This window comes from Seriola lalandi, unplaced genomic scaffold (assembly GCF_002814215.2).
Source record: "Seriola lalandi dorsalis isolate HSWRI2012SDOR001 ecotype SW California unplaced genomic scaffold, Sedor1 jcf7180002054572, whole genome shotgun sequence".
NCBI classification, from domain to species: Eukaryota; Metazoa; Chordata; class Actinopteri; order Carangiformes; family Carangidae; genus Seriola; species Seriola lalandi.
In genome coordinates this window covers 1520068-1535246 of record NW_019525125.1, presented here as the reverse complement: position 1 = coordinate 1535246, position 15179 = coordinate 1520068, and the positions used below count along the sequence as shown (strand labels likewise).

General features: G+C 41.6%; 2 protein-coding genes across 3 annotated transcripts in view; both read left to right on the top strand.

Moving 5' to 3' along the window:
- Positions 1–2221, top strand: part of LOC111663072 (uncharacterized) — a 15918-nt gene extending 13697 nt beyond the window's left edge. Inside the window, exons 10-11 of the mRNA XM_087176884.1 lie at positions 132–355; positions 1534–2221. Of these exons, the coding sequence (XP_087033010.1) occupies positions 132–355; positions 1534–2137 (828 nt within the window). The 3' untranslated portion in view covers positions 2138–2221. The remainder of the gene's footprint in view (positions 1–131; positions 356–1533) is intronic.
- A 9226-nt stretch (positions 2222–11447) lies between these two features.
- Positions 11448–15179, top strand: part of col27a1b (collagen, type XXVII, alpha 1b) — a 64332-nt gene continuing 60600 nt past the window's right edge. For both annotated transcript variants that reach the window (XM_087176877.1, XM_023417112.2), the window contains exons 1-2: positions 11448–11952; positions 14033–14097. In XM_087176877.1, coding sequence (XP_087033003.1) covers positions 11900–11952; positions 14033–14097 — 118 coding nt within the window. In that variant the 5' untranslated portion in view covers positions 11448–11899. The remainder of the gene's footprint in view (positions 11953–14032; positions 14098–15179) is intronic.

The window sequence follows — 15179 nt, the reverse complement described above, 5'->3', positions numbered from 1 at the left end:
GTGGGTGGGGGGGCCTTTTGGAGATATGTCTTAACTTTTGGGACTGATATCCTGCACCAAGCCAAACCAAATCCAAAAACAACACCAGAGTTCAAATTCTTCCATGACGTTTTCTTGGTTTGTGGCTGTAGCTCGATGCCATGATGATGGTGCTGAGCACGTCTGATGAGGTGGAGCAGCTGGTTCTGAGGAACACCGACCTGACGGACGACCTTCTGCTGAGCCTGGCGAGAGCCCTGAAAAGCAGCTTGTCCGAGGTCACATTGCTCAACCTCAACCTCAACCTCATTGGCCCATATGGTGCTCACATCCTGCTGGACGTTCTGAGAGTGAAGCCTCAGGTCAAAGGCTTACAGTAAGTCCCAGGCTCCACTGATCCACGTAACATCAAAATCTGACCGCCTGAATTCTGAAAGCACACTGAATAACAAGCAGATCCAGGAACATCAGCCTAAATACTCTAATATGCCTATAAAAGAGAATAATATAACACAGCAAATCCAAGGATGGCCCCCTCACTGCAGTAAAAAATCTTAGCTTTCAGCTCTTGTATTACACAATCCATCGCTTTTATGCGAACAAGAAATGCCCCCAGTGCCCTACCTTTCTGAGTCGTTTCCTTTTCATAGCTAACTACAGTAAATGTGCGAGAGCTTGAGTTTGTGGCAGAGAAATATTGACAGATTTAGAAACTTAGAGTGTGAGACACAGCACAACAAGCACAGCTGGACATCACATACTGGACAAAGGACCCTGCGGTGCTTAATGGAATAGTTTAAAATTTGGGAAAATACATTTAAATTCTGGCAGATTTTGGTGAGAAAAATGTAATCTGTCCATCAAATACAAGGCTACAGCCAACAGCTGGTTAACTTAGCTTAGCACAACTGGTCTGAGTAGCTGCCAGGAAACCAGCCGAGGCTCCAGGAAGTTACTGGCCTCAGCCAAGAAAAAGTACAGCACATAATAAAATGGCAAATTGTGATTTTACACTGTGGGGGTTTTTTTTTTTGTATGGCTTAAACAAACTAGATGTAACATTTGTTTCCAGTTTTTATGCTGAGCTCAGTGAACCAGCTGCTGGCTGTAGCCTTATATTTAACAGACAGACATGGTGGTATTGATCTTTTCATCTACCTCTGCAAGTAAGCAAATAAGCGTATTACCCGAAATGTCACACTATGTCTCTAATGTGCACAGCAGATCCAACGTGCCCCTGTAATAGTTGAAAGTATTGACAAAACAATGAAAGAAAACGCCTTTTATAAATCTCAGTGATACCCTTGGATGCATTAGCTCAAACACTTGTTGTGTAATTGTTCAAATCCTTAGATCTGTATTTGAATGAAGTCTCGAAGCTGCAGAACAAGCAGATACAAAACGTATATGTGACATTGTGAAGAAAAATGCTTCTTGTAGCTTATAACTTACATATCACATACGGGAAAAGTTAATGTCAGGGTGCAAGAGGCTACACTTTGAAGTGAGGAATCAGCGTCTCTGGGGTTACCACTTTTTCTTCTCTCTCTGCAGCTTGTTTGGAAACAAACTGTGTGACCATGGAGTGCTGACTCTGTTGAATGGAATAGCTGAGCTGCAGGAGCAAACAGCGAGAGCTGCTGCTGCCATCCAGCAGGCGATGCTTTTCCCATCGGACCAAAACAAGCTTCTGCAGCTGCCCACTGGGTGGAGCTCTTTCAGGAGTTTTGCACTTTTAGAACTGGATATTGGGGGAAACGGCTTGAGCAGCGACGGGGTAAAGGTATTAGCATCATATATGAGGCACCGCTCCTATCTTCAGTACTTGGGTCTGGCACAGACCAGCAGCGCCGATCTGTCGGCATGGAAGGAACTTTTCGACAGCCTAAAGTTAAACAGCTCGCTGACTCAGATCATCCTAGACGAGAACAACTTGGGAGACCCGGGGGTCAGGCTGCTGGCCGACATGCTGAAAGAGAACACGAGTCTGCGGCAAGTGGATCTGGACAGGAACGGCATCAGTGACGTAGGAGGAAACGACATCATGGGGGCACTGCTTTTCAGGACGCAGCTTCGCCTGAGGCATCTGAGCCTTCAGGAGAACAACATCAGTGCAGGACTAATGAGTAGGATACAGGAGGAGGTAAAATATAACTGAATTCTGCAGGAGTGGAGGAGTACACTTAAAAACCATGAGAATGGTATGCTATGTACCATAATAAACAAAGCTCTGACTTGAGAACTTATAGCCTTCTTTGTTTACATTTTGAGGTCACAAAGGAAAAAACCTGACTCATTTGACTTGTTTGATTTGTTCAGACACACACACACACACACACACACACACACACACACACACACGGATCTCTTCCTTCCTATAACTGGGTGGCCCTGCTAACAAATGCTGCGTCTTAGTTTAGCCCAGGCAGGTGGTGTAGGAGGCATGTTTGCTTTAGGGTTGCGCTGTGGTCTGGTTGCATTTTCAAAGCGATCTCAATGAACTGAACCTTTCTTCTTTGTGGTGAGGTTACATCCTCACCTTGATTCTCTTATTCTTCTTCCCACCAGTGATACCCCTCATGACTCCGCACCTCCTACTTTGCTAAAACTGACTCCAGCACAGGGCTCACTGATCCCTCTGTCATTTTATTGAATAATTTTCTGCCTCCTGACAAAAAAGAAACCACAGTGATTCATTCCACCCACAGTATTTACAGGTCATGGATGACTAATCCACAATTTCTTTTTTTTTTTTTTTCTCCTCCCCCCTGGAACATTCCAGTAGCCATCATTAGATCCCCTTTCTCCGCTTCTACAAATCAAAAGAGTTATGGACAGCTGAACCATACCTCGTCAACTACCACCATTTTGTCGTTCTCTTCATGAGCTAGACAGTACTCCTATTCAGAATCAATGCATGGGGGCGGTGGGGGACTGTGGCAAATGCATCTGAATTTCGAGGCCGTCGTCTCATTGTTCTATCAACACCGACATTCTGAGAATAACTGTACCTGTGATCAAAGCTTGTCAGAGTGGTAATTATCTCCTCCTAGCAGAGCTGCCAGTAGCGATTCTGCTGAAACCAATCTCTTCATATTTCATCTGCAGTCTTTGCGAATTCCTGTCTGTGGAAGCCAGATAAAGACGCTCTGCGAAGCCCCGGGATGATGACAGATGAATGAGACTGGTGCACCTGAAGATTGCATCTGCAGAAGTTATCCGACTCTGAATAAGGTTGTGTTTGTGGTGTTGTGGAACATTTTAAACTCCGCACAGCGAAGAGAAGGTGTCTAGTTTATGGTGTCGTATTTTCTAAGCATCTAAAGTCTTGCAGATGAGACAGTTAAGATTCTGTTATCAGCGCTAAAAAGACTCGGAGCTTCTTTTCTTTTTGATTGTTGATCTTCTAAGATCTCAACAGTCACATTTGTAGTAGATTGAATACAGAACTAAGTGGTACACCACCATGCCTGGCTGACCATAAGCCTGCAAACAAGAGCTGCTCTGTAATTCGCCCACTCCTTCGATAAGGTCTTCGTGCTTCTCTGTTACATGTAAAACTTAGATCAGTGACCCCATTGTCCTTCTGCTAATGTTATCTGTACTTGGCCTGAAACAAATCCTGCAGTGTTGCAAGCTTCTTTCAACTGATCTTCCAAAAACATGGCCTTAAATCATAGAAGCTCAGTCTGTTAGGAATTTAAAGGTTTACTCGAGAAACAGTTTCCCCTTTCAGGCCTTTGTAGTCACATGAAACCTCGCTAGTGCTGCAATATCCACTATCGTACAGCCCAGAAATAATCAGGTTAAATACATCATTCATCCAGGTGAACAGGTGAACTTTTACTCACCTGAATCTTTGTAAAACAAGGAATTATTCTTTTTTTTTCATAGGTGAAAAGTAGCCAGCATACATCTGATACAGTGAGGGGTTAAGTTTCAGACAACTGGTGCTGTGGAAAGCCTTGGGAATTCAATTTCTTGACTGCGACTTAAGGCAAAAACCAAACTAATGAAGTGAACAATGGTTACTTACATTCATGGGAAGTTCAGTGATTCAGACTTCCTTTAAGTTTCCTGGGCATGGTAATGAAATTTATTTCCACTTACACCATATAAAGGGTCAGTGTCTGTTCACAGGGCCATTAACATCTTATGTCTTTCTAACTGTGTAACTGTATAACTCTGGATACACACAGGTAGGTACAAGTTTTGCAACTTAGACATGATAGCCATGAAAGTGACATGGATACAGTGATGGCAATGTCAGCCTATCACTCTGTTCATTGAAAATGAAATGTCTCCACAAATAGTAGATGGATTGGTTTATCTTATCGACCCTTTACAATGGCAGCCACATTCATTCCTTTTCACACACATTCATATTTAGCGTTTCTCTACCACACAAACACATTCATACAACGATGACACATCATCATTTTGGTGCAAAGTGACGGCCCACTCTACTTCCTGTGCCACAGCTGCTCCATGGTTTCTATGGTTTGACAATCCCCTGACTATTTTTTCCAGTAACACTATATGAGGACATGATTTTTAGTGAAATAGCACAAGTATCATGTCCTTTGTGTAATAACTTTGGTATTGCCTTTGGCCTTTGCCTTTACCTTGAGCGTTCAAATCTGCATAATTTCTACCACCACACCAAAGTGTGCTGTATCCACTTTGTAGATTTCTGCCATGAGAACAGTCTGAGTCAGTGTATAACATGAGGGATTAGATGGGCAGGGGTGTATGTTTGTGTACAGTGGACCAGTTTTCAGCCTACATTTAGAAACCCAGGTGGTGTGTTTGTGTTTACGGAAGCCTGGGGGCGGTGGACGTCTGTCAGAACAGCAAACCCTCTGTTGTGTCCATGTAAGTCCGTTCTGTACTGACCGCAGGCACACACTAATTTGTTTTGTATCGTTTGTCAGGATCAGATGTTATTTCTTCAGCTTGACCAATTGGAGGCCATTTGTTGTTCATTCAAAAACATTTTTTCACGTGGACTGGAGACATTGCCTGGCCTTGTGGAGGGCTAATTAGAATCACCCTGTTTGCCAGTTTATGATGGTGACAAGTTAATCAGGTGAGTTACAGCGCCCACAGAAAACTATGATGTGTTCTTGATTAACAGCAGCATGAAGATCTTTGTCTTCATCTTCTCAGCTGTTGCAGTAGACTGTAAGAAGGGAGCAGGAAGTTGACCTTGGCTCAAAGTAGCTGCACACGCTGTAGCAGAGGATGAATGTGGAAAGGCCTGGCTGAGGATGAGAGTGAACGTTTCGAGATTTGTGAGATGTAGCGCTGCAGTGAGACCTCTCCATAACAGATCTCCTTTATCGTCAAGAATAGGACGGCCATTTATAGAGAGGATACTGTTGGGATAATGACGCACGCAAAGCTACAGTTACAGGAAAGCAAATTGTTTTTATTGCTGTGACAGATCAGTCAAAAATCTGACTTGAAGTTCAAGTGGAATACAGTCGAATGTAAATTTTGTACACTGACATAAAATGTGTTTCCTGTCAAGATGAATTCCCCCATCCAGCACCAGACTTAGATTATCTGTGAAATGAATTTTATTGGATCTTGCAGGCTAAACAAATCTGTCCCATGTGGTTTGACTGTGTTAGCATCCTGAAGATCCATGCCAGCAGCAGTATTTTTGGATTGATTCCTTAAGTTTGATCACTATCATTCCAAATTTCCAGTAAAGTATTCAGTATTTCCTCTTAGTATTTTACTGTCATATTGGTGATGGAGGCAACAGCATTTAAACCACTCGCCCCAATCTAGGGTTAAGCAACCGAGAAAATATGTCTGATGAATTTAAAGGTCACAAAATGACTAAAAAACAGAGGTATTTTCTTACGAAAAACAGGATTTTTGAAGTAGATGGTAAGAGCCTTTGTAGGTTAATATATACTGTATTAAAAGGATGACAAGGGGGGGTCACACACTTGTTTTGTTCATTTTAAGTGCATACAATAAAAGGCAAACATCTCATTCAGCCCATTGTGAGACAGAAAAATCACCTAAATGCAGAATCATGAAAGAAAAATTTTGAATAAAAATGAAATAATGAAATTCCTTGTGTGGGCTATGTCACTGCATTATAACTGTAGTGCAGTCAGTGAGCAAGGTCTGTGGATTACATGACTAGCAATATGTGACACTAACAACACTCCTTAAAATCTCCAGAATTCAAACAGCTTTACGCTCAGTGCACTCTCCATTGCCATGTTCACTACACTATGTGACACAGCATTTTGATGATGGTGAAAGAAAAGTTTTAGAACCCGCTCCTTGAACAATGGCTCCTGCTGCTGTTTGACATTTGGCAGAAAGAGCAGCTTTTCAATATGGATTATTCATCAGCGGTTTGATCCTCCACTCAAATGTCACCACAACAATGCCTCTGACTTGGCAGCAGCGTCTGTCTTTCTGCAGCTCTGCGGGGTAAGGAATTGGCAATAATTACCACATCTAATGTGGCCTTCAGAAAGATTTAGACTTTGTGTTCAAGCGCTTTTGCTTTTCATATTATTATCATTACCATTTTATTGAGAAGTAAGGAAAGAAATGAGAATCTTGGCTTACTGCATCACTGCAATACTGTGCACCGAGTCCTGACTTATGATTTTTTCCTAAATAAGTTGTAAAGAGAAGCCTAATGCTGCTGAACTGCTGCAGCATAGCATGGTGTCTCGAGTGACTAATGCATGTAACAGACCTGCGGCTGCAAAGAAAATATCAAATGCATTTACTTAACATGCAGCTTGACCCCAAAACATGTTGGTAATGAACGGGTCTACAGTCCTGCCATTCATAAAAAAACCTAAATGTCCTGATATTTCATTACTCATTACTTGTATGAACATGACTTCAACCTGTTCAGTCAGATTCCCAAAGTTTTTATTTATTTAGTCTTAGTATTCTAAGTAACTAGTAAGTAACTATTGTTTCAGGTCTAATTTGTGCTCATGGTTAATCCATTGAGATTATTGCAGAGAAAGAACTGTTATGTAACTATTAAACCTGTTCAAAACCTATTCACAAGAAGCTACATACTTTATCCCATGGTGGCAAATTATTAGAAATAGAGATACTATTACATCACTCTCAATTTGGACTAACCCAACATGAATGAATAGAACGTTTCTCTAAATTTCCTGTTGTATGTATGGAATGGGTAAACAGAGCACCAGGGCATGCTCTTATTGGATCCAGCTGGGCCTCGACAGAGGTTGCCGCATTCAGCTGGCCCCAATTCCCCAAGACATGGGAGTAAAACAAAAGACTCTGTGTTTATCAGACAAGAGTTTCCATCACTAGAGCGTGACATGAAAGGATACATGTGCTATTTCATACGTTCGTATTTTGAGGCCTGTTATAAAAATAGATAGGGGAGAAGGAAAACCAAGAATGATCATAATCCCTTCAGGTCTTTTGATGTTTTTACTAATCTCAGAAATTACAGCCACAGTCAATGGAATAAATCACCATAATTCTTGGACTATGCACAAAAACCAAATGTTGCTCATAAATGATGTAACTGCTCTATTAGCTAAAGATGATTAATAGCGATAAGCTATAGGGTCGCTAGTTACATTGACACCGTCTGTCTGCAGGAAAATCCTCCAATTTCCTGTAGACGCTGAACTTCTAATATCCATTGTAATGTTGGGGTATACCGGCCAGCTGACTTCTATTACCCACCACTGGTCTGGAGTAAAAACAGTCACAGTGTCTATCCACACCTGTCAATGGTTATAGATGAGGTCCAGGATGGCAGTCACATGTGATGAGTGGAAGAAAATCGACTCATAAAACACTAATAGAAAAACTTGGATTGTTTTATTAAAAAACAAAACAAAAAAAAAACATCTACTCTTTAATTTCTCTTTCCACCAGAGCTCATTCAGGGTTTCCATGAAACAGGCTCTTGGCCTGAATACAGAATGGAAGGTCTTTGCTTGGATTGGAAGGAGGTGCGTGTTGAACTGCTGTCAGGTAGGAAATCTGTTATAAAATTACGGTGCTCTTGCCTTCAGTCGCTCCGTCTCATAGGCCAACTTGAAATGGGTTCTCAAGCCTTTACATGTTAAGGACCACCAGCATAGGTATCAGACCACAAATCCCCGATGCTTCCCAAGAAAATATATCTGGAAAGACTTTACAGAACAATTACATAACTTACACCCTACGTTGCATGGGAAAGGATGGATGCTGACAGCTATTACTCACCCCCTTTCTTCTATCAATGTGCATTAAAGGATATCCTTTCCATTTGTCTCGTTGTCAACAAATCCCATGTGTCTTTGTAGCCATAGCCTAATGTAGCTTATTCTGCTGTGCCATAGAGCTCAATTCGTGCCCAAAAACTATTAAAAGCACATCACTAAGCCACAACTATGAATATTGGAACTGTAGTTAATTTCGACTTAGTCCATATACACCATGGTCTGCTGCTGTAAACACTTGCTAACACACTAAATGTGTATTAATCCGCCAGTGTTACTCAGCTTGAGTGATATTTGTTGTAAGCTACAGTACCCCGCTGTTTTAGGAAATTATTTAGCCTTATTAAAAAATGAATCTATGTATTTGTGACCTGTTTTTTTTAAAGATACACATCTTCAGTAAGAATGAATGGACTTGGTTCTGAGTGCTATAAACTGGTGGGAAGTCAAAGTACTCAGAGACTGACAAATGAATTGTTGGTTTTGGTTTTTAGTATTAATGAAAATACTGAATTTTGGGGCGTCGTGTAGCGCAGTGGGTTACGCAGGCGCCCCATATATAGAGGCTACAGTCCTAACTGCAGCTGGCCCCCGGTTCGACTCACGCATCGGACGGCCCTTTCCTGCGTGTCATTCCCCTCTCTCTGCCTCCCCATTTCCTGTCTCTCTACTGTCCTGTCCATTATAAGGCACAAAAAGCGCAAAAAATTCTTAAAAAAGAAAATACTGAGTTTTGCCAGCCTTCTCCTCAAAATGAAAGAATTTTGAAAAAAATAATTGTTTTCTAAAGGAGTAATAGTTTAGGCCAATGTGTAACCTTTGGACAGAGCTGTTTCCCCCTGATTACAGACTTTATGCTATGCTAAGCTAAGCTAACTACCTGCTAGCTGTAGCTTCATGTTTACTCTTGGCAATAAATTAAATAGAGTATTTCATAAAATGTTGGACTATTCCTTTAAACTACTCCTCTTCTTACTTGGCCTCCGTTGGCATGCCTTCAAGAACACTTGGCATCCCTGGTTCTCAGTTTGAGAGCCACCTCCATAAGCTGCTACAATAGTCATTACAAACCCCATGAAACTGTACACCCCCGATTGGAGATCTTCCTCTGCACTCCTCCACAGGCCGCGAGGACATTGCCCTTCTTGTCTGTGAACTAAAACTTGCGGTAACAAAAGCTCACATCCGACATAGCTCAGACAGGTACATGGGAAGTTCTCTTTCAAAGCGGTGCGCTCCCTTCCTTCCTGGCCCTGAGAGGACGAACTGTGAGGGGGCTCTGTGTGAGCAGGAGGGATCCAGTTGCAGGCAGCTGAATCGGTGCTCTGTTGGGTCTCCCCTGGACACTGTCATAGCGTGTTTGCTGAAGGCGGGTCAATGAGGACTTTCTTTGGCAGAGGAATTTCACAGCACACGACAGTGCAGACATGCACACAGACACACACACACACACACACACAAACTGGAACCAGTGAAGCCCTGCAACCCAGATCCATGTTACTGTGGTGAGAACGGAAGTGGATGTTGGTGAAGGAAGGCTGTCACTAAAAGCTGGTCTATTGGTTCCTTGTATCTTCTTAAGCTTGGTGGAAGAGGTTATACCACCCCTCTCACATCAAATAAAATATATTTCAAAAAGATGGCCATTTATTGGTAAGGTGATTCATGAAGGTTTTTAAATGTGATTGGGCCTCACCTGAACTGTACACTTTCATACAAGGAAGTAAAAAGCTCTGGATCCCAACATCATGTCTTATGGTTTTGGTTCCAACAGTTTGTGTGTCCCAAAAATTTCAGGCTTTTGCATGTTGCCAAGTATGCTTGCTCATGGTGGGAATTGTTGGGTCTCTGTAATCAATACTAAAATAGTACACCTCATGTAAATATCTAAATAAAAACTGACCAATAAATCGAGCGGCTTTATTATAGCTTAACACAGATGTATACATATAAATGCCAAAGACCTGCCTGTGCAATTTAGAAACAGCGCTGCGATTACACAGTTGTGTAATGACAACACGACAATGACAATCTCACCTCAAGGTCCACTTACATGCTTTTTGTGGAGCTGTTGAAGGTCTCACATAGTCTTCATTAGCAGCTAGATTTTGCTCAATTGCTGTAGGTAATCAGTCACTTCCTCTGTACACCATGTTGTATTCACCAAGTGTTCTCAACAAAAACAGCATTCTCACAGCAGAGAATTTTGACTTTGAAAACAAAAAAAGCACAGGCGTTGCTAATAACCTTAATGATGGCTTTGCTCTTTTTGAGCCATGACAGTAGAGGGTAGACTGATTGTGTCAAAGCGACACGACTAGGCTGAATGCGCCTTCAAATGCAGCTGAGAAATGTAGCCTACTTTTCCTGGGCAATGAAGGCTCCAACGGTTTGGTACGTCATTGGCCAAACCTATCCCAAGATTCAGCTGCACGCCGGTAATGAAAATAATATGGCAGCAAACAACACTGAGAGATCCCGAGGATTGCACTTTTAAATGTAAGTTTGAGGTTTCAGCTCAGTTCAACAACAAACTGTACAACTAATAAAAAAACACAAACCAACCAAAACCTAAAAAAGTCACATGTTGTCAAAGTTGCTAGGCGACAGGACCCGCACTCTCCTCCTCCGTAGGACAGACCGTCTCATTTCAGTTCGGCCTTTACACAACACACGGACCCTGAAGCTGATGCAGCTAGATGTAATTCAACCAGTCATTATTTTATTATTTACACCTGTACTTTTCTCACTAAAAATGTCTTTTCTGAAAAATTTGCAATTTAATTTTTAACGTTGGTCATTAATTGTGAAACTTAAAAATAATTTACAGAGGGTTTTTGGTGTCTGTTGAAGGTTTCCTGCAGGTCTGTGTTGGGGGTGGTTAAGGGGGCCCGGACTCATGGGCTCTGTATTTCTAAAATCCTGTGTGTGGCCCTGAACATGCTCCAGCTGCATCAAGCAGCTTGAGACTAGAAGATGTATGTGTTCGGTCATTAATAACCCTACAGCATTTCTGCCACTGACTGACCCACTAACACACACAACATATATGTCACTTACAATCTGAGAGGACCCTGCTTTCTGAAAAGACACACCTTCAGCTGGAGGAACTGCACGGTCGTACAGCTCCAATTTTGTTTCCCTCGATGTCAGCTGAGGGCGACAGAGGGAGGTGTTCCCCCTCCCCGGTTCTCAAGATTTCCCTCCGTCCACAATAAACTTTCATTTTGGGAAGTCGGCACACACATAACACACACACACATACACATACACACACAACGGCGGTCGTCATCTTGTCCTGCATCTGTTTCCCGGGAAAGCTGTACTGGACTTGACTTGACGTTCGTTGTACTTTGCAAAACGCGCGAAAGGAAGACGGAAAAAACATAGGAAGCGCACAGGTGGAGCTCTCCGGAGCGTCTTTTTGTAAATTTGCTATCATCTGCTGGAAGGAGACTACAGGGATATTAAAAAAAAGGGACAAGACAATGCAATGACAGAAAGCTGCCTTTTCACTGCCGGTTAATCCCAGTTTTTGGATGTGTTGTTTTGTTTTTGTTTTCTGGCTCGTTCACTCCTCGCGCGGCCCCTCAAGGAACACCTGGAATGGAAAAACTTTATCTGGCTCGTCTGGACTGTAGTAAAAACTCCCAAGAAAGAATGAAGTAACCGCTATGGAGCCGGACAATGCCCCGTACTCCAAACTCAAAACCACTGGAGTCGGGGGGTGAGTCGATACATTTTAAAGTTCAAACTAAATGGATGCTTTCCTCTCTCTCTTTTTACGGGTTATCAGGTTCGAGAGGAAGTCATTCATATGCTCATGAACATCACCTGTGTCGGATTTAAGGGCACCATGTACATTTGACAGTGATATTCCGTGTTTTGTTGCTAGTAGTGTTGATTTAAGTTGTAATATTTTCCACAAGTGGTCTGAAAAACTTGCTGCAGAATTTGCTGACAGTTATTCTGAGAAATTGCAGAAAATATCAGAGTTAATACTTGAAACAATTAGTTATAAATTGGAACAGGTGGTGCGCTTTAATATGCTGCAGGTGAGCTTATGGAGACAATTTTTTCTCTGCTCTTGACACGGTTTAGTGGACGCCAGTGTTGTCTGCTGGACTGTTTTTGAGGTTGTGTCTTTGCAGCTTGTATCAGAATGAGCCGCCAGACGATCTGGGACTGATTTGAGGGAGATGTATGAGAGGAGGAGAAAGTCTTCTCCTTCCCTTCCTCCTCCTCTTTTTCTCTCCTCCCTGCACTGCATCTCACTCAGCTGGTTGGCTGTCTGTCCCAATGGGAGGGGAAATAAAAGTAAAATATGTTGCATCATATAACCCTGCTGGACATATGACAGACTTGGTAACGAACTGCACACCCCCCTCCTTTTTTGTTTCTGTTGCTAATGTCAGTATAGTGTGAGAGCAGTGGGACATTAAAAAGAGGGAGGAAAACTTTTAAGCGCTTCAACTGGCAGTCAGTGTGGCAGTGGTTGACCATTGGCTCTCTGTGGCTCTCTGGAAAACCACAAATGTAAAAGATTTCCTCTAACTGCTTTCATAATGGCACTTGTCACTGTTCCTGTACCACTTCTAAAACATCCCTTGCTCAACAAGCATCCAGTTTTATGTGGGTGCACACAATGAAATCACAGCTCAAGGAATGTAAAAACCAACATTATCTCTGCGATAATACAAGTTTACACTGTTCAGTGCTAATAGTGTACCTTTTAGAGCCACATCAGCTCTACATGTGAGCAGTCAACACTCCTTTTAACACTTGTCTTTTATAAATGTCACTGAGAAATCAATGGAGGGAAATTTGCTGTGCATTGCCTGATGTGAGGTGATAAATGTCACTGTTGTCATGTGAAAATGGGGTTGATCTAATTCCAATTGGAAGGATTACATAGTCTTTTGTGGGTTGAGAAAAGTCTGCACCATTTTAAATCCATGAAATCCTTTTGAAACCTGCCATCAGAAAGTGCACAGGCTATAATCGAGGCGGTTTCTCTCAGTTACTGAAAAGTTCAAATGTAAGGAATAAAATACAACACTGATAAATGAAATTGGTTACGAATGTCTATATCTTTAACTTGAAATTATAGGTCTTAAAGCGATGAGGTGTGGCGTAGGGTTGTCAGAGGTGGTCCAGTGCGAGCACTCGCCTAACTGTTGAGCAGTATCTTATCTGGTCAGGCAGGAAGATAAGATAAAGCTTGTTGTTTTTGAAGCAGACGTTAGACTCCTTGAACAAAGCAGAGCTGCTGCTGACGCTTTCACTCATTCTGCAGCAGGTCTGATCACTGTGGTCGGTCACAGTAAGATCAGAGTTCATGGCCAAATAAGCATCAAGACTTTTAGTGCATCAGTTTCATCTTTACATGTCACAACTTAGGCTTGTACTATGCTCTGCAACTTCTGATTCAACATTGTGACTTTTAATTAGATGAGTTAGAGATTAATTACGAGCTTAAACAATTAGTTGATTAATCTCATCAGTCCCATGTGCTCGTTAAAGCTACAAAAAAATATCTTATTTTTCCTTGTTTTCCTTGTTTGTCATTCTAAAGAATTATTATTCTAAATAAATGAATGAATCATTGTGTTGCTGTTGATCAGACTAAGTAAGAAAATGAAGGGATAAAGTTTATCGCTCTGTTTACCTTTGATGGGAATTTATCATTGCTTTTAACTTTTAACTCATATTTGAAAGATTAATGAATTGTAATGAAATAGTCTTTAAGATTATCTGTACCTTGACTGTCAGCTGTAATGTTCTCAAACTGTTTTCTTTCTCTTTAGGAGAGTTCTGATTCTTTGGACTATACTCTCTTGCACCTGTTCTCTAAGGCTCGCACAAGCACAAGGTAAGTGCGTTTAGGAAAGACATGGGTGTATGTTGTTGTCTTATGAGACTTTACTGATGCAAGCGCCGTATTGAACTGGTGGCGTTACAGTGTGAGTGAAGAGGAAATTAAAATGGATTTATGGGAGGTTACAGTGACACTTTCAGGTGTGTCCTGTGCACTACACCACTGTGAGAAATATTCAGATCATTAACTAGGTAATGTCATGAGTATATGCAGTTAAATAGCTGTGGATCACAGAATGAATGAGTAAATAAGTTGTTACCTTAACAGGGGCCCCTTGTTGTACACATTTGTCCAAGTTATCTATGGATTATCTATGACTGCCATCTACACTTCCCCCAGCTTGGGCAGCTGCACATCTGATTCAATATTTTTAGGATGTTGTCTCTGGAAAGTGTTTGTAGGAGATGAGCCGCTCTTCTCAGAACATTTTTCCATTTTTAGTGGTTGTTGTGTGCTGAACACTTGAACTGGATTAGTAGGACACTCCAGAATATAGCTTCTATTTCATGGCATTGTTGTTTTTCTGTTGGAGGATGGTGGAATTAGAGCCTCATTTTCTCCTTTTGCTACATCCCATTTTGTAAGTTGAAGCCTTTTGAAACACTGACATCTTAGCAATTTTGCTGAAAGCACTGCACTCATTGTATATACCTAAATTGTGAAAAAGAATAGGTTTTAAAATATGAGCATTCAGAAATGTTTCAGAAATGTATTTTGTTGGAAAGGTTTTTAATTTAATTGGACACAACCTGATGAATTTACAAACCTTCAGTTCTTATGTCTCTAAGCCTAAGAAAACCTCACACCCTTCCTAAGGTCTTAATAAAGTTTAGCTGATTCATCAGTCCTGCATCCTGATGTTGTCCCTGCTCACTTGTAAGGATGTGTTAATTTGCAAACTCTCAGTTCCTAATGAGACTATGAATTTGCGCATGGCTGCACTGGAAAAACGGTCCTGCTGGTGCACTGTAAAAACCTGCAGGTTGGATCATTTGAAAGACAATGTCTATGTTATGTTATTATTAAGGAGGTGGATTACAGTGGAAATATTGCACATGGAAAATGACAGACTAATG